Source organism: Athene noctua, chromosome 7 (genome assembly GCF_965140245.1).
Source record: "Athene noctua chromosome 7, bAthNoc1.hap1.1, whole genome shotgun sequence".
Lineage (NCBI taxonomy): Eukaryota > Metazoa > Chordata > Aves > Strigiformes > Strigidae > Athene > Athene noctua.
Genome location: NC_134043.1, coordinates 17935418 through 17960358, shown reverse-complemented (window position 1 = coordinate 17960358; position 24941 = coordinate 17935418). Strand labels below are relative to the sequence as shown.

Below are 24941 nucleotides of genomic sequence, written 5' to 3'. Positions count from 1 at the left end.
AGGGAAAAAGCACAAGCACAAGTCAGCTCCCCATGTCTCCCCAACACTGCTGCACCCAGACCTGAGCCTGCCTGTCACCGAACAATTTATTAGGTTGCTTACAGAGAAAGGACGTGGCAAGGGTTAGTAAAGGGTGCTGGCCAGGAGCAGCCCTGGGGGCTGCGATGGGGCTCTGTAGGGTTGCGGGGCAGTGTAGACCGACTCCCCTCCCAGCTCTGCCCAGCCCTGGGGTTTGCTCAGCTCCAGCCTTGCTCTCCTGGCCGGGGGGGACCAGCCCCTGCGGCAGCGCCGGGCGGCCGTACACCATCTCTCCTCCCCTCCTGTCCAAGCTGTGCCTATGGGCCAGGGCAGGATGCACCTGGGGGGTACAGGGGGCTGCACCAGCACAGACCCCATGCTCCTATGTGAGAGGCAGCATCCCGAACCTGAGAAGGGGAGGTCAGTTCCTTTTCCCAGTGCTCAGAGGCTACTGCAGAGGGGGGTACAGCAGCAACGATGACACAGGGATGACACAAACGGCTCAAGAGGACGATGTGGTTGGCTCCGTGGCCCCAGCTGCTCGGGGATGGCTCTATGGCTTCTATCCAGGTTCTGCTCTCCCCACAAGCTCAGTCCTGCTCAGGGCCAGGCGGCTCAGTGATGCGAATGTGGACAAAGAGCGAAGAGGGTGGGATGCTGGTGCCGTCCTTGGAAAGGAGATGGATGTGGCGGTAGCCTGGAGGGGAGACAGCGAGGCTCTGGCTGACTGCTGCCCCTCCACCCTGCTCTCTAGCACTCAGTTCAGCCCCAGACAGCTTTGGGGGGCTGACCTGGACACCACCACCACCCAGCAGCAGCCACTCACCAGGTTTGATGTTGGCAAAGGCAAGGGTGAACTGGCCCACAAAGTCATTCCTGGAGGTCTTGTCGTAATCTTCCACCACAAAGCGGACAAGGGCCAGCTCAGGCACGTGGAGCTGGAACTGGAGTGTCTCATCCCAGCGGGGGTTAAACCCTGGGAGGGGAGAATGGGTGCGAGGAGGGTGAGGGAGGGCAGGGATGGGCTGCCTGGGCACAGAAGGGTCCCTGGTACCACCATGGGGCTCACCATTGTTCTCAATGTACTTGGTCTCCTGGCGTGCCTGGTCCGCGGGGACCCCGTGGATCTCCACACGCACCAGCGGGTCGATGATGGCTCCGTCCTTGCTGTTGGCTACTTTGGGCAGTTGCTGCCCGCTAATCACCTGAGGGAAGGGGCAGAGAGCAGCCAAACTGATTTGCTGGAAGGCTGCTCAGCTCCAGCACGCTACCCAAGTGTCCCGACCCATACAGGGCACTGTCACAGCTCCCCAGGGTCTCTCCTTGACCCCATACCTGGATTGTCAGCGTGGTGGGGCCAGGACCCTCCCGGCTGTCAGGGTCACTGGGGTTGAAGAGAGTCTCCTTGTCCCTCATGAAGGGTGGTTTGAGCACGTAGCCGCAGCGGCCGTTCTGGCTGAAGAGCCCATCACACAGGTCCATCTCCGTGCCAGCCGTCTGGAAGTTCAGGGCCACTGGGAGAAGGTGGCAGGGAAAGGGTTCAGGGCAGCTTGGAGGCACCCTGCCCTGCTTGGAGCTGAGAACCCGCCTGTCCCCATGGCCAGAGAGATACAGGGCTGCAGAGGGGTACAAGGTACCAATACCCAGGTACCCCCCAGGCTCCCCAGGGCAGAGCAAGGGCCTGCAGCCAGAGCTGGCTCCAGCTGGGGTTGTAGCTGGCACCAACACGGGTGTTGATGGCGCCATTTGGCATGGGATCCAGGGCATCTCCCCAGCCCGCAGCCCTGACACCCCCTGGCCATACCGATCTGGCACCCCACGTTCCACATCTCCTGGGGGCTGTAGTTGGAGGAGTCGGTCCTCATCCCGCTGGGGTAGATGCGTGTCAGCTGCCAGGTATTGTGGCGGACAAACTCATTCCCTAGGGATGGAGTGTGAGAGCCACTCATGGGGTCATTCCCTGGCCTGCACAGCCACCCACAACATGTCCTGCCTGCCCATCCATCCACCCATCCATCAATTCTCATCTTGTCCCCTCAAAGGAACCCAGGAGTCCCGCCTTGCTTTCTAAAGCACTAATACCCGCTCACCTACCAGAGCCAAAAGCCAGTGTATAGCCCCTCTGGGCCCCCTTTTCTCCAGACAGGAGGGAACCCCGGTGTCCGGAGGCTCTAACCCTATTCCTGAGGAAGTCACTTGCCCCCTCCACCCTGGCCCAGTCCCCTGGTGCCACTGCCCCCTCCATCTCACCCGCATCCCGGATGAGCTTCCTGGCCTTGGCTTCGGAGAGGGAGGAGATCTCAGAGGGCCGGGAATGGCTGCGGGCCTCCTGGAAGCCCCGGAAGGACACGCTCTTGCAGTAGATGATACAGTCAGACAATGCCTGTGCCAGGCTCTCCTTGTCCTTCTGGAAGGCAGAGCTGTGTTGGGTCCCTCCTGATGGGAGCACTGGCCCCAGCACTCACCCAGGAGAGGGGCTGTAGAGCCCAGGGCAGCCAAGGATGTACTGAGGGTGGCAGCATCCCCACCATGGGCAGCCTTTCTGCCAGGAATGGAGCAAGCAGAGGACCCTCAACATGGTGCCACTACAGGGACACTGTGAAAAGAGGGGACTGGCATAGCAGAAGGGGCTGTCCCCCCTGCCTGGTGATAGCCCTGCAGTGTCTGCTTCTCTTGGCACTCGGTGACACCATGGCCCATAGCTGTGTCCATGGTCTCAGCACTCCTGGTCAGTCCCCAGCCCAGGCCACGCACCTTCACTCTCCGCCTCTCCTCCTCTGCCTCTGCCCCGTTGTCATCATCAGATACATCAGGACCCTCATCCCCTGGCCCATCCAGCGTGTCCTCCAGCCGTCCGATCTTCTTCCCCTTCAGCAGGATCTTGTGCTTCAGCTCCTGCAGAGTTGGGGATAGAGAGATAGGCACCTTAGGGTGCCCATCTCCTCCGTGGGACTTGCTGTCTCCCCAGAATTCCACACTGCTGGGGGCCACCACCACCAGCTCCCTTCAGCACACAGGAGGGGACAGGGTAGGAGTGTTCTGCCCTGCTGTGGCTCTGCAGGGCATGGGGAGACAACCTTGGGGACAGCTTTTGGACCCTGGTGAACATGAGGACACAGTATCCCCAGGGTCCCCAAGTGCTCCAGCAGAACAGGACAATGCTGTGACAGAGGTGACCTTTCCTCTGGAGAGCAGAGCCACGACCTCATCCCACTCCCAGGCAGGGCAGTGATACTCAGTGTGGCCATGCTCTGTCCCTACCTCTGGGGATGGGAGCTGGGTGGGGACACGCCCATCAGTGGTGGTGGTGAGGAGCTGCTCCCCCAGGATGTCCTTGAGCTGCTGGGCCAGGACCTCCTGCTGCTCCATGCTGCAGTGGTTCTCCAGGGACAGGATCACCGGGTAGTCTGAGGTCTGGGGAGCAACATGCACAGTTGGAGATCAGCCTCGGTGGGGTTGGGGAGCTCTCTCCCCTCTGGTCAGTGCCAGGAAGGAGCCCGTTGTGTGCCCTTGTATCCCCCTGAGACCTTTACACCCCTTCAGCATTCCCCCGTATCTCATCTCACCCCTGCACTCCCCAGCACTCCCTAGGCCCCATGTCACCCCTGCACCCCCAGCAGACCATGCTTACATGAGCCCCTGTCCCTTGGCACGGCACGCCACGACACAGGGCTGTGAGCCAGACCCCTCAGTGCTGTCCCCTGGGAAGGGACACAGCCACCCTCCTTGCTCACAGTGGGGTCAGACCTGCTGCAGCACCAGGTGCATGAGCCCCACCACTACTCCCCCTCCAGACACCCATCAGTGCCCTGAATTGCAGCCACATCACCCCCCCCACCCACCGAGGGCCACCCATGACACCCAGGACCCAGGGAAGGGTGCCCTACCTTGAAGGCGTACTTCCCCAGGGTGCTCACCACCTCCCGGAAGGGGATCTTGGAGGTGAAGGTATGGCCGTGGTATACCATGGGCTCCCCATTCGGCCCGTCCCAGCAATCCACCTCCAAGCACCGGCAGCCCCGTTTCAGAGCCCTAGGGGTCGGTTGTCACCTCTGGGACCCTGCACCCAGCCAGACCACCAGCCCCCTGCCCTCTCCTCCCCTCTGCCTGTGGATGTCACCCCTTCAAGGACCAGGGGACAACCACCAAGGGTGGGCATGCTGCTGCATGCAGGGCAGGTAGAGCTGGGCTCAGCATCCCCCTTGCTGAACAGTCCATGGCATGGCCATGGGGGTGCTGGACCATGGAGGAGGCAAAGGAACTTCTGGGTTTGCCCCATGGAGCTGCCCAGGGCTCGCCATGGGGGCAAGAGGGTGCTCTGGGGTCAGTCGGGAGGGAGCAGCCCCTTTACCTGATGTAGCCCTCGATGCTGCTCTGGCCCCGGATCTGGTCCTCTATCAAGTAGGTGTTGTGGGAGGAGGAGATGAAGTAGTGGCAGAGCGGCTGACTCATGTCCTGCCACAGCGCTTGGTGCCGAGGGTTGAAGATGGAGCCCTCCGGGGAGCAGAGGTACATGAGGAACCCATCGGCACTCAGTACGTGGCGAGCCCGGGCTGCAGGTGGAGGGGGAGGCTCAGCAACAGCCGGGAGCCCAGAGGGGACAGGATGGGAGAAAAAGGGGCTGCTAGTGGCTCCTGGCATCCCCAATCCTACTGCCAGAGGCTGGGGGACAGGGAGAGATGCCCCAGGGAAGTAACCTTGGGAAGGTGGGCAGTGGACCCCAAATCCGGAGCTTGCACCCCATGGCTGGTCAACCTCCTACACCAAAATAGTCCAGGAATGGACCAAAAAAAGGGGAACCGCACACAGATCACACCACAGTGAGCTTTCCCCCCTGTGCCCCTGTGCCCACCTGCAGCAGGATGGGGCTGGGGTGCCCCTGCTGTGGGGCTGTGGGGCTCACCCCCCTCCTTCCCCCCATGCAGAGGTCAGCTGATGTCCAGGCTGGCTCTCACCTGTCTCTGATGGTTCATACTTATCGATGAGCTCCATGGCCAGCTCCTCTGTGCCCTCATCCTCCAGCTGCTCCTGCTGCAGGAAATCCACCAGCTCCAGCAGCGTCAGCTTCTTCCCATCTTCCGAGAAGTCCTGGAAGAGGCTCAGTACCTCCTCACGCTGTGTGAGTGCCTTGTAGAAGAGCACAAACTCCTCTCCTTCCAGTGTCCCCGACTCCGACTTGTCAGCATCCTGCAAGGTAGCTCACTCAGCACCTAGCCAAGGCAAAATGGGGTGTCCTGGCCACCCCATAGGGCTGTGGGGTAATTTGCCCACCCCCAACACAGGGCACAGAGACTCTATGCCAACAGTGTGTGGATGGATGGATGGATGGATGGATGGATGGATGGATGGACAGAAGAAAGTGACCACATCCTTCTGCAGGGAGGTGTTGTGTAGCAGTGCTTACCTGGAAGAGCCGCAGGGCATGATCCTCATTCATGTCCACGTTCATCATCTTGAGGAGACGCTGCACCTCCTTGAAGTTCATGCGCCCATCCTTATTCTTGTCAGCTTTCTGGAACCAGTCACGAATCCACGTACAAGAAACCAGGGCAGATGTTAAGGGAAAGGACCTTGGCTAAAAGTGACAGAGCTGAGGAGCATCAGAGGCCCTCTTCATTTTTCTTGGGGCTTTCCCTGCCCTGATGCATATGGTGAGACCCAGAAGAGCTAAGCACACACTGGGGCAAGGCTGGAGATGCAAGGCCTGGGGGATGGGGGGAGGACTGGGTGTGGAGGGCAGAGTGGTGCCTGTAGGAAGGATATTGGTCTATCTTCTCCCTTTGGTCCATGCTGGTGGCCACCTCAATGAGCTGGCGCAGACCCTGGACCCAGCACTGTGCCTCCTCTGCTGTGCCAGCAATGAGGTCCAGGTTGCCCCGGCGGCCATAGAAGACAATGGTGAAGCAGCGCTCGGGCGGGAACTCCTCAGCCAGGCTCTGCAGCACCTCCGACTGGTGCCCTTCCCGCACCGTCTCCACATCGCTGATGGAGACTGGGGCAGAGGGAGGGGAGGCCTGTCTGTGGGGGACAAGGACCACAGGGCAGGGGGCACTGCCCACAGACATCTGTCCTTCCAGCCATCCCTTCTTCCTTCCATCCATCCATCCATCCATCCATCCATCCATCCATCCATCCGTGCCTCTGTCTGCCTACTCCTCCACTGGCATGCCAGACCTACCACTTGTATCAGCTGCAATTTCTACTCAGCCATTGTGACTCATGGGTCCTGCTAGGGGCAGGAAGATTCACAGAGAGGTGTGGGTGAGAAGAGCCCATGCATGCACACGGAGCCTCTCTTGAATGCTCCAGCACCCTTTGCAAGCATGGCTCCAACAATCTCTGTACACTCACATCCCTGTTCACTCTGAACCCTACTAATGGCCCCATGGCCAACACACAGCATCTAATACTCACAGGCAGACTCAGTTTTGCCTGTTCTCTTGGATTGGTACCAGATGGTCATGCAGTCATCCTGCAGCTTGAAGTAACGCTGCTTCTTCCAGCTCTTGGACTTGACTTTGCGCATCAGTGTCCCTTGCTGCATCTGCTCCAGTGTGTCTGTGAGCTGGATGCCTGGGGGCAGCATGGGCTGCATCACTGAGGGCAGGGGTATCCAGGTACTGCCCCCTGGTACCTTGCTCCCTCTTGCCTCTGGGACCACACATGGTCCCTTGATTTGGGATGCAGGAGGGACAGGCCCCAAACAAAGTCCCTTCACCACAGGAGGGGCAGAAGGTAATTCCCCATCGACCCTTCCCATCCACCCTCGGCACTGCCAAGCCCAAACCCCAGTGGCCACAATGGAGTAGGATGTTCCCCAGTGCGGCAAGGTGAGCTCAACCCATGGGCCAGATTTGCCCTGGCGTAAATCCGGATGGCCTGGTGCCCTGCCCTGCACCTCCCCTCCACCGAGGCACTCACGGGCGTTGCACAGCAGCGATGCCATGGTCCTTCCTCCTCCACGCTGATGGCTGCTGCGGAGAGAAGAGAGAAGGCTGCTGGGGGAAGTGTGGCCGGACCCCCCCACTGCGCCTGGGTTCCGCTGGGTGGGCTCTGGCCGTGCCCACGCATGTGTAAGGTGCGTGTGCCCCTGCCCATGTGCGAGCGCACCTGCGCTTGTCTCCTGCTGGGTCATCGCTTTCCTTAAGTGTCGAGTTCACCCCGCCGTGCTCATGAAATATTAATTTGTGTTACCGGGAAGCCGGAGCTTGAAAGGTGTCAGAGGAAAACAGAAAAACTTGCAAGTACAGCCACCCCGCAACCCGGCAGGTACCAGAGCTCTGTTGCTCCCAGGTCACTGCTCCCAGGGGAGAAGCGGCCCCAGAAGCCAGGAAAAACTGCCCTGGGGATGCCTGGGAGAGCCAAGAACAAGCCCCCACAGCCTAGGAAATGGCCCCTCAACCAACAAATTTGGAAGTAAGGTCTTACTTGCTGTAACAGCAAGGAAGGTGGTTCAAAGCAGGACCCCCAGCTTCCCCAGCGCCTTCTGCTCAGGGAATGTCAGCACCCTAGGACTGTGACTGCACTGGCAGCTGTACAGGGAGTGTGCTGCGACAAACGGGACTATAAATACAACTGGACTGACAATAAGGCTTTGATTAGGCTGTTAAGACTTTAATTAGACTGACAAATCACTCGATGTGCCTGTCACCCGGGTGCCCGAGCTGGGCCCTCAAGGAGCGGCTGCTGCAGATGGTGGGCTGGGATTTGGGTTCAGGAAGGGACCCGGAGGTCCCTGGGGGCAAAGGGCTCAGTGCCGAGTCACAGGGGTGGCAGCTGTGCCTCAGGCCCCTGACTCAGCACAGGCACTGGTGGTGCGGGGCTGGGAATAGCTGGTGCCGTCAGTGTGCAGGCAGCTGTCAAGCCCGGCTGCCAGACCCTCGTGGGCCCTGGGGCCAGACGGCGCCTGTCCCCTGCTCAGAGTGGGCATGGGCAGAGCAGATCCCCAGCACAGTGCTGGCTGGGGCTGTGTCCCCCAGTCCTGAGGGACACACCAGGCGTGGGGCTGGCAGTGGCCATTTAGCTGTCCCTGGGGCAAGTGGGGACTGCCCATCCATGCTCTTGGGGACCTCACGTGTCCTGGAGACACGGAGTGGCCGGGGTGCCATCTCAGCTGCTTCCCAGCAGTGCCCGGTGCCAGGGCTGTGTGTTCCCAGCACCAGCCCTTCTTGCAGGGCTCAGACTGCAGTGCAAGGGCAGTGCCTGCACCCTGCCGCATCCGACGTGCCAGGGGTCACCGACCCACCGGCCCAGGGCTCAGGGTGCCTGCACCCACAAATGGAAGGGTGGACCACACTCCTCTTGGGCCATGCAGTGGGTGCCCCGATGCCCACTGGCTTGCACAGCCCCAGGAATGCCCCACACCCTGCCCCAGCACGCTCTCACCTCCCCTGAGCCCCATGGTCCACAGGAAACCAGGGGGGCACAACCCCAGTCATCCATCTGCCTGCACCCTCCTGTCTTCTGGCAGCACCCACTGCCACAGCCACTTTGCAGGGTCACAGCTCCAGGTGACAACCTGCCCCATGGCCCCTGTGCTGCAGTGGGTGAGGGGATGGAGATGGGGATGTTTTGGGGAAGCCAGAGCGCAAGGAGGGGCACCGAGGTTGGAGGAAGGGAGGGAGGCACTGGCCTGGGACAGGGATGGCCTTGGTGCCACCATGGGGTCTGTCCTCTCTCCACCCTGCCACACACATGTGCAAGGTGGCAGCATGCAAGGGAGCTGTTTGCAGCCACCAGGCCCATAACCACGCTGAGATTTTGGAACTAAACTGATGTACCTCAATGCCAGCCCTTACAGGCTCCCGGCACGGCCCAAATGTACCCAGCCCTGCCCCAGCTGCAGAGCTGTGCCTTCCCTGCACACTCAGCAGAGAGGATCCTTCCAGTGCAGGGAAGATCCCGTGAGTAAGAGTGGATGCAAGGACACAGCTGCTGGGCTCTCCCCAGCGTGTGAGCGATGCCCCGACCCTGGGGCAGCCTGGCCTCATGCAGCCCCCTCAACCCCCTCTGAGTTACACTGTCGAGGAGAGCAGGACAGGAGCCAGGGGATGGAGAAACTCAATACACGGGCTTCCCGCAGGGCAGCTGCCTACTGCCAGGGACAGTCCCGGCTCCCCCCGCAGCAGGCTGAGCCACCGCAGCTTCTCTCCGGAAGGTGACAGTCCCTAAGCGGAGCTGGAGGGCCAGCGGGTGTGAGCGTTCCCCAGCCGCTCCAGCGCAGTCCCCCGGCAGACTGAAATGCCACCGTGGGGGTGGCCGTGCCAGAGCAGGGAGGGATGCTCCCCTCCCCGGCCACCCCCCCCGCCGCGCTGCCCCGGTGTGCGCACCGGCTGGCCGTGTCCCCGGGCTCTGCTCAGCCCCACAGCCCCACGCAGACCTTCCCACCCGCCCCGGGACACGCTGCGGCGCCCGGGGATGGAGCCTGACCCACGCAGGGCGACCAGCCGGCAACTGACGGGGTCGGAGGGATCGTGGGGGGCGTCAGACAAGGGGCTCCGGGATGGGGCAGCACAACCCGGGGGGTGCGGGGCTCGGAGGACAGGTGACACCTTAAAGCAGAAGAAAGAAATCCGCCGGCATCTCTCCCCACACCCGTGTGGCCGCCCCTGGGGGCAGCGCTGCCCGAGCGCGGGGGGTTCCAGCCCGCCCCGCCGCCCCAATCCCCCCAGCAGGACGCCCGGTTTCCCCGCCGAGGACCCGGCGCCCAGCCCCGTACCCGCTCTCCGGTGCCGCTCCGCTCCGCTCCGCCGGTGCTCCCCCACCCGCGGCCGGGGCTGCCCGGGCCGCCCGCCCCTCGGCAGCGGCGGGGCGGCGAGCCCGCCCCCGGCCCCGCGGGACGCCCCCGGCCCCTGCACGCCCCGCAGCCGCCGCCTCTCAAGGTCGCCTCGGATTAAGGTCACGCCGCTCCCCAGAGAGCGCGGGGCGGGGGGGAGAGAAAGCACCCTACAGTGCCCCCCGCTTGGGGCTCAGCCCCCATTCCCACCCTCCGGCACAGCCTGTTCCCCTCCCAGAACCGCTTGCACCCAGCACGATCCGACCCCCCCCCAGCCACAGGGCGTCCCCCGTGTGTCCCTGTCCCCTCCCCAGGACCCTCCGGCTGGCAGAGGCGAAGCACCCAAAGAGCAGGGCATGGTTTGAGCATCCTGGGGTAACCCCTCCCCCCGGGGACCCGAGCTGGGACACCCTTGGGGCAGGCAGAGCTGGGTGCAAGGGCTGCAGGGACCAAACCTGAGGCGGTCGGTGCTCTGACAGAGCCAGGCCCTGGGCAAGTGTGGCAGCGCCTGCACACACGCTGCAGGAAGGCAGCGAGTGCTCGCCCCGGTTCCTGCAAAGCAAAACAGAGCAGCACCTCCTCCCCAAAACCCCTCCACGTTACCTGGAGAGATGGAGGGACACAGGGCTGCAGGCAGCTCCCACTGGGAAAGGCCACAGACTCTGCTCAGCTCACATCCCCAAACTGGCACAGCCCCCCGCTTCCTCCCACCTGCAATAAATCCACCCCCCTCACTGCTTGCCCTCCCCAAGAGACCAGACCAGGAGCAATGTTGCTGGCTGGGGTTTTATTATTTATTAATCTGAACTTACAAAAAAAAAACCAAAACAAAACCAACCCAACAAGCATTTTCACACCCTGTCAAGGTCAGGGTGGAGGGGAGGGAAAAGAAGGTGATGGTTATAAAATGGGACCCCGGGGGCAAGGAAAAGGCCGTGCTCTGCCCTGGTTATGCAAGGCTGCGAAGGGAGGAGGGAAGGGAAACGAGATGGGATTTAAGACACTGTTGGCACGACACCGCAGATGATCAGCAAAATGGGCTATTCGAGGAGGGGGGAGAAACCAAGTAGCTGCCCAGGCTTGCCTGCAGCCAAGAGCAGCCTTCGCTGCAGCAGAGCCCGGGAGTCCTCGGCCACATCCCAGAGCGCCCGCTGCAGCCCCGCTAACCCCGCAGCCCAGGGAAGGCAGGTAAGCGGCTGTTGGTCCAGTCTAATTGCGGTGGGGCTGAGGCAGACGCCAAGGCAGGTTTGAAAGCTGAAATGGATGCACCCGGCTGGCAGAGATGAGCTGGAGGAGGGGGGGAAAAGGGAGGGGGGCCAGGACTGAGAGGCGCCTGGCAGGCAGCAGCAGCCACGGAAGCCGGCGCACCTGGAGCCCACAGGACGTCGCTCCCAGCTGTCCCGCGGCAGGGGACAATCGGTCAGTGGTCTGCCCACCACAACAAAGGTTTCCTAACGCCAAGCTCCGTTCGATGAACCAACCAGCAATCCCACTGCACAAGAGCTGGGCTAGACAGGAGGCCAGGACACATCAGCCCAGGGCCGCTGGTTAGCTGCGGGACTGTGCTATTTACAGCTAAAGAGCCACAGTCCTGATGTCTTCTCCTCCCCCAGAGGAAACATGCTTATGGTGCGTGGGTTCATTACAAGTAATCCACCCCTCCTCTTGGGGCAAGCACACTGCCTCCATGCCAGAGGAAAGGAAGAGAGAAGCTCACTGCACCAGCTGGATGCAGAGCCAGGAGCAAGGATGTGCTAGCAAGGAAGAAAGCTGTCCCTGGGCTACCTGCAGCTGAGTAGCAGTCTTAAGAGGGGATAAAGCAACTGGATCAGCTTTTATTCAGCTCACTCATCTAAACAGACGTGTAAACAAGAAGTGACAAGGAACTGGAGGGACGTGGCGTGCACAGCCCATGTCACGCACCACTCGGGCGGAGGCTGAGCTAGCTGGAAGAGCAGACATCCGCACCAGCCCCTGCCTAGCAGTGGAGGGAGAGATGCCAGCCAAGCCTCCTGAAGAGATGGGGACCTCTACAGATTGTTTTTATTGATTTTTTTTTTTTTAAACTGTAGTATCAGCATTTGCTGGTGTTGTGATCCCCAGAGGCATGCTGCATTGCTACAGAGCAGCCCCTTGGCTGGGTGGGATGGTCCGACAGGCCAGCAGCCTGCTGGCGTGCCCAGTTTGTTGCGGAAGAGGTCACCTGTTTCTGGTTCTCTGTAAACCTGAGCTGTTTCTTCCCCGGTCCCCCACCTCCCCCAGCAGTCACTGTGGAGGAAGAGGGATGCCCCGTGGGTCAGTGACTTGACCCTCTTGCAGGTTCTTTACGAGCTGAGCCAGCCAGCGCTTTGTGGTGGTGTCATCCTTCAGGACCTGGGCGAAGGTGGTGTCCTTCAGTTGGTCAGGAAGGCACTGCCTGAGAGCTTCACGTGCCCTACATCAAGAGACAAGAAACGGGGCCCAACAAATAAACTCACAGGGGCAAGAGGGGAGCAAACCCCAGTGGGGACACGACCCTCCTTGGCCTGAGGTCTCCCTGGCAGGCCCAGCCGAGGAGAGCACCCAGCAGCAGCACCGCAGCATGTGGTGCTTGGCCAGCCAGCACGGCTCCCACCCCTCACACCAGACCCCACCGAGCCAACCCCTGCGTCCTGACACCCAGCAGCCAAGAGCAATACGATGCCAGAAGAGTCTGAGACAACACATACTATCCAGCCGCTTCGGACAGAGCTGCTGATCAGCATGAAATCAGTTTGAATTCCCTCAACTGAATTTCATCCATTGGCTTCTACTGCTAACAGCCCACGTGATGCAGAAGAGGGAGAGCACAGCGTACCTTCCGCCTCAGCCCCTCCCTCATACTTTGTTAAAGCTACATTTAAGCTCAGGCAGTCGTAACCTGAACAGCTTGATTCTGCACAAGTCCCAAACAGTCGCTGTTTCTCCCATGTACCATAAAAGCTCCTAGGACTAGCAATAAAAACCACAAAGCAACCAAAAAACCCACCCATTTTGTACACTGGGCTAAGGCTGATGCAAGAGCACATGAGGAACCTCGACTCTCCCCACATGGGCACTGTGGAGAGGAACTGCACTTCCAAGGGAGCAAACTCCTAAAATGTTTACCTGGGATTATCAGAAAGGCGAAGGTAGCAGCGGACGACATGTTTCAGTAGCCGTGCCGAGGGCTCCTTGGAGAGCTGCAGGACCATTTTACCCTGTTTGACAGAGGCCACCACCAGTTAAAGTCTTTGTTAGAACAGCTTCACAATCAGCAGAGACTGGGAAAGAGCATTAAAGTCTCTCACTCTGGCTTTCCACACATCACAGCCCATTACATTTCATCTAGATACCTCTGCATGGAGCCCGGCGCTGCCTGCCAAGATGCCTTTGAGAAGATCACTAGCCATGACTCGGAAAGGATTCTCCCAGCAGCTCAGGCAAAGGTGATCTCATCTATTCGGTTTTTAATTCCTCAGGACTGCTTAGTGGTCCAACTCTCTTCTAGATTAAAGAGAGCCTGGGGTTTGCCCCTTGTGCAGGAAGGCAAACATATCCCAAACGCTTTGATATGCTTAGGCTGAGTCACTCTGAAAGGTCTGTTTCCAAGCTCTGAAACACTCCCTGTTCTCATCTGCACTGCCTTCACTCCAACGCCCTTCTAAAGCGTTAACAACAGCCTGGGAAGCCATGCTGAAGGACTGGGCTCACCCACACCACATACAGGAAGATCCGCACCTGGCCTTATCACACACCCAAGATTTGTATTTTCTCTTTCTGCTACATCCCTCATAAGCCATTACCGGAAAGCAAGACCACAGCAGATCTCCCTGGCCCAGCCTGTTTCTCACAGTGTAGGCCTTTGCACATGGTTGCACCTTTGAATGCACCCAGCCCAGCAAATGGTGTGGATGTCTTCACGCGCGTGCTTTGAAGGTGTTTTAACAGTCTGCGTCCTCATATTTAGGAGTCAGTAAGATCTGCCCCAGTCAGGTTTTTTCCTGTAAGACTACACTGGCTAGCACCATTTTCCTCATTAGCCAAATTCACCTGTATTTGGATATTCAGGCAGTTAGCAATTAGCAGGTCCCCCCCTCTTTTGCCCTTTTGCGAGCTTCCTGTTCTCAGCAATTCCCCAGGATACCAGTATTTCTTTGAAATAAAGAACAAGTCAGAGATCTCCTCAGACAGCTCCTGGATGGCAAATTCTAACTTGCTCTTTTAAAAGCATCTAATACTTGCATAATATCTTACTTGGTTATCAGCAGACAAGGAAGTAAATCATCACCTTCATGAGACAGGAGTATGCTATCCCAATTTTTGAAATAGAGAACAGAAATGTCTATGAACGTTTTCATCTTTCTCCGTAGCGCTACAGAGTATTAATCATGTCAGTGCTTCATCCAATGGTGGGATTGTACCACTGCTAGGATATCCCTTCCATGCTAATACTGCTTTATCACTCATATCCTTCTGTGTTTGTACCCTTCCCAGCCACAGATTCTTCCTTGGCCTGCCTCCCTCCCTCCCCTCCATCCCCTACCCCAGGGTCTCTAATTGCATCTTTCACTTTGCCCCCAAGCCAGATGTATTTTCAAAGCCAATCCTTTTTCTGAATGCAGAAATCATGTCACATTGGATATTACGGACATCAGCTCACAATCATTCATATTTTGCTGTTTGTGGGTGAATTGGGAGGTAATGTTTTCTTTACATTTGGGAAAACAGAGACAAATAAATATTCCCCATGAAAGAATCAACATTTAGGCACAGAACCAGCATTGCAAAGCACTTAACTTAATGCTGCTTTTTCCTTTCCCAAGACTGCTCTTTAAAAAGCAACCAACCAACCAACCAAACACAAAAGCAGGACAATAGTTATTCTAGGCCAGACATGTATTCCCCACGGCAAGCTCAAAGATAATAAAACTCAAGTTGGGGTTATTACTCCTGGGATGAACAAATTATGAATACCCCACCTTCTCCTTCACAGGGCACAGGGAATGGACAAAACCTGTCTGCTCTTTCTGTGTTCCAACACAAGAATTAGAGTAATAAGCAGCAGCTAGTAGGAGCCAGGTTCAAAATGCAAAAAAAGGAGGTTGGTCTTGGGTCAGGAAACAAATAATCTTACCAGTATCATGGCAACATGTGAAAACCGCTCATAAGTCTGACAGATATATGCCAGCCCTGTGTCATCCAGGAGGATTTTCTGAAGAATAAACGTAGCAACCTAGAATGGGGAGAAAGCAGAAAAGAAATCATAAAAACAACTTATCTATCCTGAAAAGGGACAGCCTTTGTGCTGTGTTCTTTTCAAGACAGTCCCAGAGCTGAAAGGCCTTTCAGCAGGCAGCAAATACTTTACTCAGAAAAAGCTTTAAGCCAAAAGAAAACGTAGGACACTATACAAAGCTTGGCATCTCGGGCTAAAGAAAAGAGGTGGATACAAAGCAGTGTGTACATGACAACTGGATGCAGGTTGTGTAAGACAACAACTACTGCCAGGACAGCCTCAAGATTATAGGCATGCTGCTCTAGTCACAGAGCAAGAAGCAGAAGGATCTGTCCCTTGACCTTGTCATCTAGACAGCAAGATGTCATCTTGCTGTTTTCATCTTGAGCATTACTGATTCATCATGAGACAAGTGACTTTCTGGAAGAACCTCAGCCAGCTCTGTCAGCAGGGTTCACCAGAGAAGTACACACAGACTAAAACCTGTGGCCAGCCTACCTGGGTCATCAGACCAGTCTGACCACAGATCTGAGCTCATGAGGGAAAGGGGCCCCTCATCAGAGAAGAAAAACTGGTCCAGTGCAGTGAACATGCCCATAACCACCACTAACAGCTGCTGCCCAACCTCTGTGCTCTGTAGCTACAGCATTTTTTCTCTCAAGCCAAGGAAAGTTGATCCAGGTCAGCCCTGAAAGTTACTCTGAAGGGTTGCAAAGGAGGGAATGCATGTTGAGAGCAGCAAGATCTTTCCCAGCAAAACTACCAAGCTCAGGAACTCCAACTTAAGTTTGGTGGGTTTGGTCTGTTTGTTGAAGAGGTAAAAAGCTCCACCCAGAGTTGCCCCAGCATTTGCAACAGGACACAAGCCAACTCTTTAGGTTACTGGCTGCTTCGTTAGTCAGAGATAAACAACAAGAAGTCTTAAGACAAAAAGAGTAGGTACCGTTTTGGAGAGTTCACTGCCAGACTCCATAATGCGTAAGCACAGGGGGATAATTTCTGTTGTCAATAAGAAATTTATCACTTCTTGTTCATCAGTTTTCACCAAGGCCCCTTGAAGGAAAAACAAACCCCAAAAATCAATAAATGATAAATTGTTTAAAAAAAAAATCTCACCTTTCAAAGGCTGTGTCCTCCCTAGGAATCATTAAGTCTGAATGGCAGGCAGAGCAACATCCTGAATATGTTGCAGCACATGGCTGGAGGAGAAATCGTTTCGGCAGCATAAAAGTAATCAAGCTGGGTTTGGGGGTTGTTTGTTTTTCAGAAAGGGGATGCATTCTTGGCTCTCTCCCAGTGGTAACACAAAGAGGATCATGCTACCCACAGCATTTCTTCTTCTTCTGGGAAGAAGAAATGCATTTTAAGACTCTCTTACTTTATAGAGAGAAATGTTTGGGGCAGAAAGAAGAAAGAAAAACAGGCAAGAGGAAGACAGGGCAAATACAGGCAAGCCAATCAATGACAAAAACCCAAAGAAAGACCAGTCTGCACCCACCCGTGCCAGTGTCTAGCTGGCTTGACTGAGGGTGAAGGCAGCCTGCAGGTGCTTGTGCTCAGAGGAAACAGGTTTTTGGCAAGGTACACAGACTTCAGTGTTTTCTTATTAGTGAAAAGACCAGTTCCTACACACTAAGAGGAACCTGCTTCTACAACCGATGGAAAAGGAGCAGCTCCTCCTGTTAATACTACAGGACCCAGAAAATCCCAATAAAAAGAGACCTGTGATTTTGTTTGTACAGGTCTCATACCTACAGCATGAACTGCATCCAACCTGGTAAGAAACCAGTGCTCCAGGATTGGTGTGGCTGCTTACCAATCACTCCAAGGCTCGTGAGCCGCAGGTACTCAAATGGTCGTGTCTTGCTAACTGTGTGCAAGAAGGGGTACAGGAAGAGAGGGATATGAGCTGCCAGAAAAGCTGACCTGTAGGAAAAAGAGAACACCCAACATGAGAGAAGGAAAACAAAGCAAGCACACAAGTTACCATGCAGAGCCTCAGGCTATTCCTGACAGAAACCATTGCTGCTGCTCCTTAAAAGAGGGTAACCGTTTGTTCTCTGATGGAAAGGTATGAAGTAAATTCTGCATAGCACAAAACCTAGCACTAAACTGCCAGTTACCTGCATGGCTGCTTCCAGCTGACGAGGAACAAAGCACGTCCTGTTGCTTTTATTACCTCTTCCTGGCACCCAGACTTTCTGCTTTGTACATTCACTGTTGCATTTTACCTTGCAGGCTCCCATGGGCAGGGATAGTCAACCACATCGCATATGCAAAGCCTCTGCATGACAGAAATCCAGACTGGCTGATGTCTAGGCAGCACCACAGTTTAAATGTGCACAACCATCTTTTCCCAGGAGTCTGACAATGGTGAGAAATACAGACTGAAGGAAAAAACCTGGAGATTGCTTTGCTAGCAGAGGGAAGCTCTCTTGCACAACCAACATTCCTCCTTTGTTTTCAAACTTTAAATGTAAAGGTGTGTGGTGTAAAACTACCCTATTTCTTAGGGTATCATCTCATAGAGGGTTGCTGTTTAACACTACTTTGCAGCAGCTGAAAAACAACTTCAGCTATGCAGCACTTCTCAGCAGGAACAGAAGCATGAGATCATGGATCTCTTGGTAGTTTTCTTCTGAGTTTTAGCTATTGATTTTGGCTGAATCAACATTATCTTTTCCCCTGCTGACATGGGCTGGACAAAGATTGAGAAAAACTGTCAGGCACTGGCTGAAGACTCCAGACATCACTCTGCTATTGCTCCCTTGCCACACACAGTGTCTGGGAAGGACAGTCCTGCTCAATACAACCTTTGGACAGCTGGTCTAAATAACTGTAAGCTGCTGGTCTAAATAACTGTAAGCTCATTAAAAGAAGGATCCTGCACACAACACTCAGCACAAAGGCACCCTCATCTCTGGCTGAGCTCACAGGAGCTGCCACAACCCAATGTTTTGGGAATTTGCAGGATCTCAGGATGATCCAGGGAATGCAATGCATTTAGGGCCACCATAAAGCAGTCATCCTGATAATGCATGCAAAAAAGTAAAAGCAGCAGGCAGCTGCCTACCTTCCAGCTCTGTCCTCTGTTCCACTTCTCTTGGGTTTTTTGGTGTTTTTTTTTTTTTTTTTAAAAAAAAAAAAAAAAAAAGGCAGCTTACATGCTTCCGGCGTCAAAGAGACAGGCTGAGCTGTCAACATCAACACCTGAGAAAACTCACGCACTTGGAAACACTTACCTTGTTTCGGGATGCGATGCAACACACTGTAGTAGAGCTAAAGCATTGCAGACTCTATTGGACTGATGGGCTGTCAAAGTCGGAGGGTTGATTGATGGATAAATATTTACAATTTCCTAAAAATTAACAGATGAAGATAAGTTAAAAGAGAAAAATATCAGAAAGCTGCACTGAAGCACTTGCCCAGCAAGGCACTGTGGTGACAGGAGATGACATTCTGCTTTCACCAAGTATCATTTTGAAGTTACATGGCAGCCACCACACTGCCCAGACAAGGGCAGAGCTGGGTCAGAGTCAATTTGACAAGTCAGAGGAACACATTCAAACCTTAATTTCAGTAAAAACAGGTTCATTTGATTTCCTGGCTCTTTACTAGTGTAGGGATTGTTTTGTTTTGAACTTCCAGATCGAAGAGGAGTGTTGTTCCTCTGCCTAGAGGCAGAGCACACCCACTCCATTCATACTGTATCTGCCAGTAACTCTTAACTCAATGCAGGGGAAGCAGCTGATGGCGAGAAATCTGATTCAGAACTCTGCCTGCTTCCAACTACAGCTCCCTTCTAATTTTCTTCACTTGTTTGAGGGCCACTCTGAGAATAGTTTGACATTGCCAATCCTGCACTCTTTTGTTTCCTTCTTCGAAAGAAGTAACTAGATTTGGCACTGAGAGACAGCCAGTCATCAGCTGTAGAGTAGTTTGCCCATAGATAAGCTGAACTGCTCGGTTTCACATGAAATGGCAGGTACAGTCCCAGACAAGGATCTCTGGAGCAGTGAGCAGCATTCCCACGCTGCCCTTCCAGTGGGCTCCCTGCAAGGGCAACCTTTGGACCAGGAAGAGTTCAAGATCATGCAAAATAAATTAAACCAGAGATCTTAGGAGTAAAAACTGTTCTGGCTCTGCTACGCCACTGTATGAAAATAAGCAGAACGCGATCTGCAGGGAGCTCATACAGCCAAGAACTTGCCTGCTCCCCTTCCAACTATATAAGCGGTCTAATTAGAAATCTTACAGTCCCTGCACAGAACGCCTTGCTACTGATAATTAATGGCCAATGGGCTTCTCACATCTGCCCCCTCACCACACGACCCAACATACATCATACTCCCAGCAAAAGCAATAAGGCACCCCACTGGTGCCTCCCCAGATCTGCCCCGTGGACACACAAGCTCTGCAATGTGCTGGTGCTGCACCACGGAATCAAGATGCTGCCGGTCCTACCCACCTGCAGGAGCGCTGCGATTGTGCCAAACGAGTGCCACAGCATCGGGGCAAGGTCAGGCACAGACTCACGCTTCTTGCTCAGCTCCAGCAGCGCGTTCTCCCGTGTCTCGGGGCTAGACAGCTCATTGATCCACTGGTAGATCTTTTCACGGTCAACCTGAGCCAGTGCTGTTGGCACTGGCTAGGAGGGAGACAAGAAAACTTCAGTCCAAACATTTTATCCAAGTCTCACCCAAACCCTTCCCACAACCTGGCAGATAAGCAAAAAAGCGCCCAAGAAAGTCCTGACCAGGAAGGGAGAAACTAAAGTTCTAAGATGCCCTGCACTTAATGTGCAACTAAGATGCACTAAGATGCCCTGGATATGAATTCCTTCCTCAGATTAGTCTGATTATTTCACCTATTTGAAACGCAAAGGTTTTACTTTCTGGCCTGACTTGTTAGGACAGTCTCTCTTAATCCATTTGTCAAGCAGTACCTTATAACTTCATTCAGCAATAGAAGGGAGCCATGCTGCTGCCTGCCTGTGCCAGCAGAGCTCCTGGGGAGGTCACGCATACTTTAGCCAGCTATCACTTTGCTCCACCTGCATTTAGCATGCATTCATTTCATGCTTCAAGTGCAAGCTTCCACAAATTCAAAGCAAGGCAAATGCTACCTTTTTTTTTTGTCCAAAAACGTCCATTACGTTGGAACCTCACAGTACAATTCACCCAATGTATATGAGAAAAAAATTCATACAAATACTAGAAAAATTATTACTACTCCAACATCAGCATGGCACTATCCACAGCCAGTAATACCTGCTGTTAGAGACACCTCATATTCACCCCAGGTATCCTGTTTACATGCATGGAGCTAAAAGGGAATTTTTCAAGACTGATTTTGTGCAAGAATTCCTGTTCAAAATAAACCCAGAGAAGGGCAGATCTTTATTCAGTCAAGGCACATTTTCTACTACTCAGCAGAAATGCAGGATTTCTTTTCTGCCTTTCTTGGAATACCAGAGAAAGGACAGCATCAAGGCCAACAAGTTTTCAAGCCAAAAAAAAAAAAAGAGGGAGGGCTGAGAAGGAAAGGAAGAGAAACGGGGACTGTGGAATTGCAGCATAGTTCCTATGGAGGGCAAGATGCAAGTCTTCCAGTGAAAGTTTGTCTCATCTCCGCTGGCACAACAAGCACTCAAGGTGCAAACAAATGCTCAGCAGTCTTCCTAAGTGGACAGTTTGGTGATTCAGATACAAAGTTTTGAGGAAGAAAAACATCAGCATTAAAACCTCCAGTGTGAACAATTCCAAAAGCCGGTTCAGAACCTATTCAAACATTCTGCTGAAGTGTTTACTACTCCAGCAAAGCACAGTGTTTACTACTCGAGTAAAGCACAGCCCTGTTTGTACGCTGCTGCTCCTGAGCTAGCCTGCACGCTCCTGAGCTAGCCCAGCATCCCCACATGTACAGCAATCACAGCTGGGAACAGAGAATGGACTGTATTTCTTTTTTTTTTTTTTAAGCCCAGACCAAAACTCTTCATTCACTTACCACAACAGATGTGAGCACTGCCTGTACAGCACTGACAGCAGTGCTACTACTAAACAGTTCATCACCAAGGCACTGAAGAGAATACGAAACAAAGTGGCTGGAACCAAACCTGAAACCATATGCCAGAGGCAGGCCTCCAGAATTGCAGAAAGGATGCAGGGAGACTTCTTAACCTTCGGCAGACACCTCTGAGCTTTCTGTTCCTGCAGAAGTTTCCCACCTCTGTTCATCCACATATTATATCCATAGTCACATCCAAAGAGATCTTTCCCCAGCTGTGGGATTTATCTCTCCCGCAGCCACTTCCATCATATTATTTAACTTAAATGTCTCTATATAAGCAATATGCTGTAATCAATCCCTATACTCTAGGGCTCAAATACATTTTAAGCTTTTCATCTTTCCTCCTATCCTCTCTTTTTTTCTTCTCTACTCAATTTTTTTTTTCCAGAACCTCACACTAAATTAGTTCTCCCAACAAATTTATTGTGCTGTTACGGCTGGGAGTACAATTCCAATAGCAACTCCTACACTGGAGCTCAGAAAGAGAGGGAGAATGAACAGAGCTCATTTGTTTTTATTTGGGATGGTAGAGTGACAAGCAGTCTAGCAATAATGTTATTATAATTGTGTTATCTAAAGCTTCCATCTATTTTTCTAGACTCACTGGAAGTTTCAGTTCCTGTAAGCTTAAATGCATCAACCCTTTAAAAGCACAATCATGTGCTTGTGATCCCTAGAGAACACTAAGTAGATTTTCCACACAATTAGGTTTATGATGTCCAATATCTGTCTTAGCCAGAACCAACTGCTTTTCACAGGCTCTACTGTTGCTCCTCTCATTTTAGTTTAAATTGAAAGATTTTTTTTTTTCCTAATTTCCTACTTTATTGTTATTCCCCCTTCTCCCTCCAGAACATAAAATTCTGGGGAACCCTGAGGGCTACACACAAATCCTGCAAACTTTGAGACAGAACCCTGCCAGGAAGACTTTCTTTTGCACACAGGGAAAATAAAAGTTACCAACAGTATCTCAACACAGCACAAGCCAGCCACCTCTGCATCATTAAAGATCTTGTAACATCTTCCTCGGGAGAAACAGCATTACTTCAACCATCCATGCCTGATTACATCTCCAACAAACATATAACAAACTGGATTTAGGCAACTGGCTTTCTCTTCCTAACTGAGCAGCTGCTGCTAGCCACACTGGTAGAGCACTGGTCAACTAAAGCAGAACATTGACTAAGATGATACATGTCCTTTTTATACTATTTTGATAGATCACCAACCCAAATACCAAAATTAACTCTGAACTTCAACAGCAGTGAATTAGCTGATTTGAGTTGGGCTTTCAATGTCTTACTGCTAGTTACAGCTACATTTACTGGTTTTATCCTGTTCTTGAGCCTATCAGCATGTCATGCTGTCTTCAGGTCTGAAATCGAAATGTCAGTTCTGCCACCAGCATCACTGTATAAAGACCAATGCTCTGGCTTACCACAGCTTTATCACGCCAGTATTCACAATCCCCAAAGGGATTCCCGAGCCAATTCATGACCCCACAAAGAGGTAACATGATTTACCACAGCTCCCAAGCATATCTCCAGGGCCAAACACCCTTCCCTGTCACCTTTAGTTTAAGCATACTGACTGTGGTAGAAAACATTTCAATAGAGAACTACCAGGTGGTGTGAATTATGTATAAATTAAATATACATTCAAATGAGTCCCAAAATAAAGTTGATATCTATTCCTGAAACAGATTATTTTGCTAAAATTGTCTTTAAAAAAACCCCTTTTACACAGAGGTGACTAGAACAGACAGAGGATTAACGAGAAATACAATAGTCCCTCATGCATTTCAACAAGCATTTCAGAATTACATTGCTATAAAAATGTAAGTGCTGATTAAGAGAGATCACTATGATCTTGCCCACCCTTCCGTGCTCCAGAAAGTGTCTTTTAAGTCAGAAGTACTTGCCAGCACTCCAAGAACCTATTTAAAGTCACAAGCACTTAAACAAAGTGGGAAGACTTTAAAAGTTCTCTCAATTCCTGCTCATAAGTACTTTACTCGTTTGCTTGTTAGTCCAAGCAGATCCTTGAGCTAAGTTCATCTGAAAACAGCTTTAACTGCTGGTCTGGCAATACACCTCCCAAACCCAACACACACCAGAGACTCAAGCATCTCTGGGAAGTCTTACACACATGATGAATGTGCATTTCATAGAATACCAGGTTGGAAGGGACTTCAATGATCACCCAGTCGAACCTTTCTTGGCAAACACAGTCTAGACAAGGTAGCCCAGCACTCTATTCAGCTGAATCTTTAAAAATGTCCAGTGTTGGGGAATCCACAACTTCCCTGAGAAGATTATTCCAACAGCTCATTATTCTCACTGTGAAAAATTTTCCTCTTGCGTCCAGTCAGAATTGCTCCAGGAGTAACTTGTACCCATTACCCCTCATGTTTTCCATGTGACTCACTGCAAAAAAGGGAGTCTCCATCTGCTCTGTAGCCACCCTTTAAATATTGGAATATGGCAACGAAGTCTCCCCTAAGCCTTCTCTTCTTGAGGCTGAACAAACCCACTTCTCTCAGCCTTTCCTCACACGGCAGGCTTCCCAGTCTTTTGATCATCTTCGGGGCCCTTCTCTGGACCCTCTCCAGCCTGTCCACATCTTCTTTGTATAGGAGGGACCAAAACTGAACACAGTTCAGTCAGGTGTGGCCTGACATGAGCTGAGTGGGATAATGAAGAAGAGAAAGTGGAGAAGTAAAACCCAAAACCCAAACACACTTGGATGGGAGATTAAATGCAATAACCAGATTGTTCAAACTTGGCTTCCATTTTTGAACTCAACCAGGCCAAGATACCATTCCATTCCCACCAGCCTGAGCATCAGGCACCCCATCCCACTTGGCAGCCTTCTAAGGTGGAGGAGGGCAAGCACCAACTACAGACAGCACTGCAAGGTATTGTAGGAAAACAGGTGAAGGAATAGGCAGTCTCTGCATTTCCTCCTGCTTGCCTGCTGTCCTGAGGAACTTTTCGCTATCTCCTCGTTCCCTCTGTAGACAAGGCCCAAAGTAAGAGCTCCCCAGAAGACAGAGTAAGCGCCTGGGAAGGTAGATGTCCGGGCGCAGGGAGAGAGCACAGCGAGCAAGAGAAGAGAAGGAGGGAAAACCTAAAGGATACACACCGGGTGGAAGGAGGACAGCCAGGGCCCCCGGCCAGCAGGGAAGCCCTCCTGGTCCCTGGCCGAGCCACCCTGTCCCCACGAGCAGCAGAGGAAGGCACAGCCGCCTCGGGGAGGCAGAGAGGAGCCCCCAGGGGAGCAGCTGGAGCGAGAGAGCGCCCACTCAGCGCCTCCCCACTACCGAAGGGATCCCACCGCCCCAGCCGGCCACCAAGGGGAGGGAGTTCCCCAGAGCTCCGCCACGCCGCGGCCCAAACCTCCCCCGCCCTTCACCGCCGCGGGCGGCCGAAGGGACACATCCCCTCGCAGCTACGAGCGGCCGCGCCCTCACGGCCTCACTCCCCGCGCGACCTGCGCCACAGGATCCCGGCCCCAGCCCTGCCCCGCCGGGGCACGGAACCGTGCCTCACCGCGGCCGTGGCCAAGCTGTGCATGGTGGGAGCGGTGCCGGTGGTGCCGCCGGGCCCGGCTCAGGAAGCCGCCGCCATAGGCTCAGGCCCGCCCCGACCCGTCACACCGCCGCGCGCGCGCCCGCCCGCCCACCGCGAGGGCGGCTGGGACAGGGGCGGGACGAAGGGGCGAACACGGCGCGCATGCGCGCGGGCGCCGGCGGGGCACTGCCGGGGGTGTCGGCGGGCTGTGTCGGCGCATGCGCGCAGCTGGCGGGCGGGGAGGCGCGGGGCGTGCCGGGAAGGGCGCCAC

At 53.9% G+C, this 24941-nt stretch overlaps 2 protein-coding genes across 6 annotated transcripts; both read right to left on the bottom strand.

Annotated features, from left to right (window-relative positions):
* Positions 1 to 67: 67 nt before the first annotated feature.
* Positions 68 to 9858, bottom strand: PLCD4 (phospholipase C delta 4). 3 transcript variants are annotated; one of them, XM_074911561.1, is made up of 16 exons: positions 9737 to 9858; positions 6940 to 6992; positions 6433 to 6591; positions 5782 to 6010; positions 5423 to 5552; positions 4974 to 5205; positions 4370 to 4571; positions 3906 to 4050; positions 3280 to 3432; positions 2773 to 2913; positions 2269 to 2425; positions 1823 to 1939; positions 1354 to 1532; positions 1088 to 1223; positions 845 to 994; positions 68 to 715 (listed from the first exon to the last, which is right to left on the bottom strand). In XM_074911561.1, the coding sequence occupies exons 2-16, from the start codon at positions 6962 to 6964 to the stop codon at positions 609 to 611; spliced, it is 2262 nt and encodes a 753-aa protein (XP_074767662.1). In that variant the 5' UTR covers positions 6965 to 6992; positions 9737 to 9858; the 3' UTR covers positions 68 to 608. The 3 variants fall into 3 exon arrangements, with proteins under 3 accessions (XP_074767662.1, XP_074767663.1, XP_074767664.1); XM_074911562.1 differs by having other exon boundaries at positions 2269 to 2422; XM_074911563.1 differs by lacking the exons at positions 6940 to 6992; positions 9737 to 9858 and having other exon boundaries at positions 5782 to 6036; positions 6433 to 6549.
* A 713-nt stretch (positions 9859 to 10571) lies between these two features.
* CNOT9 (CCR4-NOT transcription complex subunit 9) lies at positions 10572 to 24787 on the bottom strand. Of its 3 annotated transcripts, none has more exons than XM_074910593.1 (8): positions 24650 to 24787; positions 19498 to 19677; positions 18272 to 18387; positions 16846 to 16955; positions 15973 to 16082; positions 14928 to 15026; positions 12920 to 13011; positions 10572 to 12227 (listed from the first exon to the last, which is right to left on the bottom strand). In XM_074910593.1, exons 1-8 carry the CDS (start codon positions 24671 to 24673, stop codon positions 12059 to 12061), a joined length of 900 nt encoding a protein of 299 aa, XP_074766694.1. In that variant the 5' UTR covers positions 24674 to 24787; the 3' UTR covers positions 10572 to 12058. The 3 variants fall into 3 exon arrangements, with proteins under 3 accessions (XP_074766694.1, XP_074766693.1, XP_074766695.1); XM_074910592.1 differs by having other exon boundaries at positions 10572 to 12234; positions 12921 to 13011; XM_074910594.1 differs by having other exon boundaries at positions 10572 to 12234; positions 12921 to 13011; positions 19498 to 19673; positions 24650 to 24767.
* Between the last annotated feature and the right edge of the window lie 154 nt (positions 24788 to 24941).

Excerpts from the sequence above, each read along its gene's own strand:
- CNOT9 (XM_074910592.1), bottom strand. The coding sequence starts at position 24,673 with ATGCACAGCTTGGCCACGGCCGCG. Across the intron at positions 19,678-24,649 it reads ACAGCTTGGCCACGGCCGCG|CCAGTGCCAACAGCACTGGC; the intron begins GTGAGGCACGGT and ends TCTCCCTCCTAG. Across the intron at positions 18,388-19,497 it reads CAATCGCAGCGCTCCTGCAG|GAAATTGTAAATATTTATCC; the intron begins GTGGGTAGGACC and ends GTTAATTTTTAG.
- PLCD4 (XM_074911561.1), bottom strand. The coding sequence starts at position 6,964 with ATGGCATCGCTGCTGTGCAACGCCC. Across the intron at positions 6,592-6,939 it reads ATCGCTGCTGTGCAACGCCC|GCATCCAGCTCACAGACACA; the intron begins GTGAGTGCCTCG and ends TGCTGCCCCCAG. Across the intron at positions 2,426-2,772 it reads AGGAGAGGCGGAGAGTGAAG|AAGGACAAGGAGAGCCTGGC; the intron begins GTGCGTGGCCTG and ends TCTGCCTTCCAG.